General features: G+C 36.4%; 1 protein-coding gene across 3 annotated transcripts in view; it reads right to left on the reverse strand.

Moving 5' to 3' along the window:
* NARS2 (asparaginyl-tRNA synthetase 2, mitochondrial) overlaps window positions 1-6733 on the reverse strand; it is a 170320-nt gene that overhangs the window by 43502 nt on the left and 120085 nt on the right. For all 3 annotated transcript variants that reach the window (XM_023736598.1, XM_004382005.2, XM_023736599.1), the window contains 2 exons: window positions 3496-3594; window positions 3347-3384 (listed from right to left, as the gene is read on the reverse strand). In XM_023736598.1, coding sequence (XP_023592366.1) covers window positions 3347-3384; window positions 3496-3594 — 137 coding nt within the window. The remainder of the gene's footprint in view (window positions 1-3346; window positions 3385-3495; window positions 3595-6733) is intronic.

A 6733-nucleotide genomic window follows, 5' to 3' on the forward strand; every position in this document is an offset into this window, starting at 1 on the left:
TTTTAAAGAACACCTTCACCTCCAAGGTTACTCAAAAAGTACCAATGTCATTCGTTCATTCACTCACTCACTCACTCAATAAATATTTACTGAGTGCCTGTTACAGGCATTGTGCTAAGCACAACAGGTATAATAGTAAGCAAAATAAACACAGGCCCTGACCTCCTGGAGGTGATAAACAAATATCCCACATATAAACTTGTGCAATGTGAAATGGATGACGATGATGGCAGCAACTGACATGGCACAGCCCATGAGGTCATTTTCCAATCTCCTCATTTTACAGACAACTTCAAGGCACAATAGTTAAGTGATACTTAGGAGTCATAAGGATAGTGGGTCCCCGGGTAGTGGAAACAGTTAATGCACTTGGTTGCGAACTGAGAGGTTGGAGATTTGAGTCTACCCAGAGATGTCTTAGAAGAAAGTCCTGGTGACCTACTTCCAAAAAATCAGCCATTGAAAACCCTATCGAGCATAGTTCTACTCTGACAAACATGGGGCTGCCATGAGTCAGAACTGACTCGACAGCAACTGGTTTAGGGATAGTGGAGGAGCTACAACTACTCTACCATGAATTCCAGTGCCCTTTCAAATAATGAAGTAACTCTGGGTTTAAATATCCATTTCATCTTTTACTCAGTTAATTTCTTTGAGCCTCAGATTCTACAGCTATAGAATGTAGAATGGGAATAACAACACTCCCAGAGTTGCTGTGAACTACTAATATATGAAAAGTTTATCATTGTCTGGCACATAGTACATATTCAATAAATGGTAAATATTATTTTTCCCCATCTTGGAACTTATTCATTAGACAGGAATTGAATAATTGTGATCTTCTCCCTTGTTTTCATATCACCGGCACAGATTCCTTGGAATGCCCAAGTTACTTCTTTCCTCATCTACTTAATTATTACTTTTATTGATATGATCACGCCCAGAACTTTCTTCTGAACTCCAGACCTGTCCATTCAACTGCTTACTCAACATCTATAACTGGTTGTCTGAAAAGCACTCAGGAGTTCATGGGTGATGCAAACAGCTAAGTGCTCAATTACTAGCCAAAAGGTTGGTGGTTTGAACCCACCCAGAGGTGCCTTGGAAGATAGGCCTGGCAATCTGTTTCTGAAAGGTCACAGCCTTGAAAACCCAATGGTGCAGTTCTACTCTGTACACGTGGGGTTGCCATGCATTGGCAACCAACAACAACAACAACAAAAAGCATCGCAATCTTATCATGTTTAAGCTTTTGATACCCCTACTTCCAACAACAAAACAAAAAAACCCTGCTACTCTTATAGCTTGCTCAATCTCAGTTATGGCAGCTTCATTTTTCCAGTTGTACGTATAAGACAAAAGCATTGACGTTACCCTCAATTCCTTTCTTTCTCACCCACAGCAAATTCTGTTTGCTCTATCTTTAAGATATATGTCCAAAATAGGACAATTTCTCTCTACCTCCGTTGCTACCATCCTGGTTCAAACCACCATTAACTCTCACCTAGACCGCTGTAATGGTCTCCTAACTGGTTTGCCTCTCCCACTCTTGTCCCGCTACAACCTATTCTCAACAAAGAGCCAGAGTAATGCTGCTAAACTCAAGTCAGATCATGTCATCTCTCTGCTCAGACCCTTCAGTGGCTTCCCTAACTCATTGTCCAAGTAAAAACCCAAATTCTGCACAGGGATCTACAAGGCCCCACATGATTTGCCTCCCTCCTTATTTTACTTCCTTCCTTTATTGACTTCACTATTACTTGAGCACACCAGGCAAGCTACATCATCATCAGGGTCTTTGTACTTGCTATTCCCTCTGCCTGGAATATTCTTCTCCCACACATTCATATAGCTAGTTCTCTCACTTTTTTTAAAGATCTTTACTTAAAAATAACCTCAGTGAGATCTTCTTTGGCCACACTATCTAAAATTTCTACCTCTTAACCCTTTCATATTTTCCTTCTCTGCTTTGGTTTTTTTTTTTTTACCCTTAATACTTACCATTCTACGTGTTAAGTACATATTTTACTTATTTGTTTTATTTCTTGCCTATTATCTCCACTAGAATGTAAACTCAGTGAAGGCAGGGAATTTTATCTGCTTTGTCACTACTCTAAGACAGTTTTTAGATTCCAGAACAATGCTTGGCACATAGTGGGTTTTCAATAAACATTTTTTAAGTGAAAGAAAAACCCTCAAAAGCCTTCATTTGTACTTCAACACGCCTAGAGATCACAGGGTCCTTATCTCCTTTTCTAACCCCAGGCCTGCTGCCTTACTACTCATTCAAACTCAATGACTCATCACTTTTTACCAGGTAGCCTCTCTCAGATACCTGAAATTTTCAGCCTGTCGAGACTACCAATTTTCCTTATTCCCTTCCTCAAACATAGGTTGAACTATTTAGTCTTCTAAGAATATAAGCTTCCTAAACCTAAAGATAGAAAGTGAAGTAAGATATCAACTTATGATCAGGAATTTTGTAAATTCTTCTGAGTATCAAACTTACTTCTGGTATACACTATACATAGTTTTATTTAAATTGTTTGTACTGTATATGAAGAAGTTATTTATTATTCTTTTCCCGTATCAAATGCGTGTTTGTTTTATAATAAACTGTGAAAAGAAACAGCCTATCTGATTAATATAGTTGGTGGAATAAACCAACATTCCAGTATCAAGTACTAACTGAACAGGATTATTCCAAAACCCAAACTCACTACCATCGAGTCGATTTCAACTCATAGCAACCCTACAGGACAGAACTGAACTGCCCTATAGGGTTTCCATGGCTGTAAATCTTTACGGAAGCAGACTGCCACATCTTTCTCACGTGGAGCTGCTAGTGGGTTCGAACTGCCCACCTTTTGGTTAGCAGCTGAGCGCTTTAACCACTGCAGCACCAGGGCTCCTTGAATAGGATTATGGTGGAAATAAAACAATAATGTATGTGTTAAACTTAAAACACAGATCTTTAGGTTTGAAAAAGTGGTTAAAAAACCTGTTGAGAGTATATTACCAGATTTTAGCAAGTGAAGATAAAGAAGAAAAGGCTTAGAAAGTGAGAAGCAGACATTACATGTGTGTATTTTAAAAATTTGTTTTTTAATCAAGTGAAATTTTAATTACTAAAGTTAGTATTAGTTTGAATTACTATGTTTACTTGTCTTGCTTTGATTTATTCATCAAACATTACCCTATCAATTACGAACCAGATACAAGAGCTATAAAAATAATTAAAAACATGGACCTTGCCTCACATCTAAGCAGATATATAAACAAAAAATTACAATACAGTGTGATAAATACAATGATAAAGTATAAAGTTAAGAGAAACCATACTTACATTAAAAAGTTGTTTTTCAGCATATGTTCTAATCTATCCTTGGTGAGAAAAGAGGAAAAAGAAAATTATTCAGTATAATTATACTCATTATATATAATTAACCTATTTAAAGAGTAGAAGAATTCTGCTTTATCCACAAAACTATTTACCTTTTGGCCAGGAGCTATGAATTTATGACAGAGTTCAACATCTTCAGGACAATTTGACAGAACCATCATTAAGGTAGTCTTGAAGAGCCCCTCCATAACCTATAGAGAAATGACAGAATTGCCTGACAAGTAAGCAGCTTTATATGAAAAACTCGTTCAGGGCTCTGAAAGGACTGCCCTCCACCTTTCCAGCAACTATAAATCCATTAGGCCTCTTAATCCCTAAATGTACTAAAGCAAGTAAATTCAGTTTTCCAGATTTATTAGAAGAAACATCTCAACTTTTGAGATGAGGTGGGGGCGGGGGGAGAAAGAAAAATGTTCAAACAGTTTCAATACTGGTATTAAAGTGGGATGTCAAATGAACAACTAAAAGTCACTGGTGCCTCCCTAAATTCAACTACCCTCATCTGTAGAATCAGGATAATAACAGTACCTAGCTTACAGGATTGTTGTGAGGATTAAATGAGATACTTCATGTGTAAGTCTTAGCTTAGTACCTGGTTCAGAGAAGCACACAACAGACATTAGTTGTTGTGAAGGGTAAGAGAACTTTGAGAAGTGGATCAGTTATATGAAATTAAAAAATGCAGAAAACAAATAGGTTTTGAATAGTTTCTCTTTTTTGGCAGAGTAAACTTTATAATTAAAAAAGCAATGTGCTATACCTAGATATAAATATGTACGTTTTTGCCTTCCTTAAGCAAAAAGTAAAAATAACACAAGTAAGCATAGAACACAAATTAGTATATAAGAATTCATTCTACCAGGCTTATTCATGGCAGCTTCAAGGGAGAAACTTCCTCTTAGAAGAAAAAAGTAACTGAGATGGAAAATATTCTTAATAACTTTTTAATCCGAGTTAAAACTTTTGGTTTGAAATCAGTGAGATCAGATAAACCAAAACCAAATCAAACTTGTTGCTGTCAAGTCGATCGCAACTCATAGTGACCCTACAGGACAGAGGAGAACTGTCCCAGTGAGTTTCCAAGGAGTGGCTGTAGATTCGAACTGCTGACCTTTTGGTTAGCAGCCATAGCTCTTCACCACTGCACCACCAGTGCTCAACAAAGAAAAAGAAGATCCCTGCCTTTGAGGCAGCCTATACTTCATGCACGTATGTATCTTTATGAGTACAGCACTTGAAGGGCCTTATATGATCTCTCAGGAAACCCTGGTGGCATAGTGGTTAACTGGATTCTACTCTGTCCTGTAGGGTCGCTATGAGTCGGAATTGACTCCAAGGCAATGGGTTTGGGTTTTGGTTTCACTGGTACATCCTATCAAGGCTGGAAACACAGTAGGGGCATAATTGTCTACTAAAGTAACTGAATGTGATTACATATAGGACTGTACTTAAATAAAAAGTGACAACCAGATGTATTTTATAATGCTTCAGTCTTCATTAGTGGCATTTATTACAGATGTTTTGCAATGCTATACTGCATTCCTGGTTTGTTCTCTTATCTTCCATTTCTATGTTCTATTCAACCAACATGTATATCTAATATGGTGATAAAAAACTGGCAAACCTATAGGTATCTAAAGCACTGACCGTGTAAAATAGCAATGACAATTACTTTGGGAGATGGAAAAACAAGTTGGAATCAAAAGACTTGACCACAGTAAGCATGAAACTGAAGGGAGTAAACCGAACTAAAGCAGATATTTCTAAGGAGCTGGTATTAAGGAGGGGAGAGATGTTTTAATCTAGACTTCATTTAAGGAATTCGTGTTAAAAATGTAAATCATTAAAATAATAGAAACATAATATATAAATTCCAAACCAGTGGAGAAAGAGAAAGGAAAACAAAGAAAACCAGATGAATTTAAGGAGTAACTTGATGATAAGGGAAGAACAAAAAGGAGGCTATAGTTGCTTTTCTTTGAAGCTGTATCACCTTCATTTACAGTGAGATAAAGAAGTCACTAAGTAACTGAATGATTTATGAAGGGTCATATCCCTTAATCATTAAATAAAACTGAGGCATAATGGGAGGAGAAAAGAGCAGACAGTATGCCTTCACTATTGAGGGACACAATACACCTATGTATAAGATGGAGACTTTGACCACTGGGGTGGTTAAATTGGTGTCTTTCATGGGTAGTAAATTTCCATTTGAAGAAGAAAATCATTGGCTTCCCTAACCTTGACATTCAGATTATGACCTATAAACATATTTGAAGAAAAGAGAAACTTAACTGAAGGATTAACGTATCTTTCAGATGTTTTTAAAAAAATGACTGCTCAGCAGCACTAAAACAGTAACACTTAATTGCTTATAACTCATGACGGAAAAAAATACTTTGTCACAACATTCTGATTTAATATTTAAAAGACCACTATGCATCATCATAATAATTTCCACAAAATGTAATTAAGAAAGTCAAAAAATGAAGAGAAATAGAAGTTTTTTTTTTTTTCTTTTTGGGAAGGGGTGCACACTTTTTCTCCTGTCTTCAGGAAAAAAGTGTATATTCTAATTAATTAAATCATTCAGCAATGTATGCCTTGAGCACCAGTCAATGGAATTCTAAATAAATAAGAACTCAAGTAGCAAATCCCTTGACAACAAAACTTGAATATTCTTGTTTATCTCACTATGTTCCTATTTATTATTAGCTTCATGAAGGTCAGCTTCAAGATTCTTTCTTATTTGTCATTCAAATCCTTTAACATGAGAGAAAACTCCTGTTCAGGTTAGGTGACTACTTAAAATTCTGTTGGACAAGAATTAACTGGAGTTAGAAGAGTACTTGGAAGGATATATCACAACACAATTTGGATTAGCTAAGTATTCTTAATTAGTATTATTTAGTTTTACTGCCTGACAAACATCAATGAAACATAATTCAGCACTATAAACAGCAACTTGAAATAATCAACTCTGAGGCTCCACATGACATACTGATTGTGTTGGCCTGCCACCACAGAAACCATATTTTACAAACCCCAAATGGAGATACAAAGTCTAACAACAGTAATAAATTACATAAAATATGCATGAGATTTCTATACCAGAAAGGAAATGTTGGGTCACAAAATTAGCCAGAAACCTTCAGTGTAACTATAAAATGGACTGCCTAAACTGAGATACTTTTGAGAGTGAAAAGAGAAAACAGTAATAATTAAGCCAGTCCCCCACCCCCACCCCCAAGCTGGCCAAGATGGAGCAAGTGACTACAGCCTCTCTCTCCAACTAATTACAACTAAAAGATCTGGACAGAATACAAAACT

The sequence above is a fragment of the Trichechus manatus genome, unplaced genomic scaffold (assembly GCF_000243295.1).
Source record: "Trichechus manatus latirostris isolate Lorelei unplaced genomic scaffold, TriManLat1.0 scaffold00088, whole genome shotgun sequence".
Taxonomy (NCBI): Eukaryota; Metazoa; Chordata; class Mammalia; order Sirenia; family Trichechidae; genus Trichechus; species Trichechus manatus.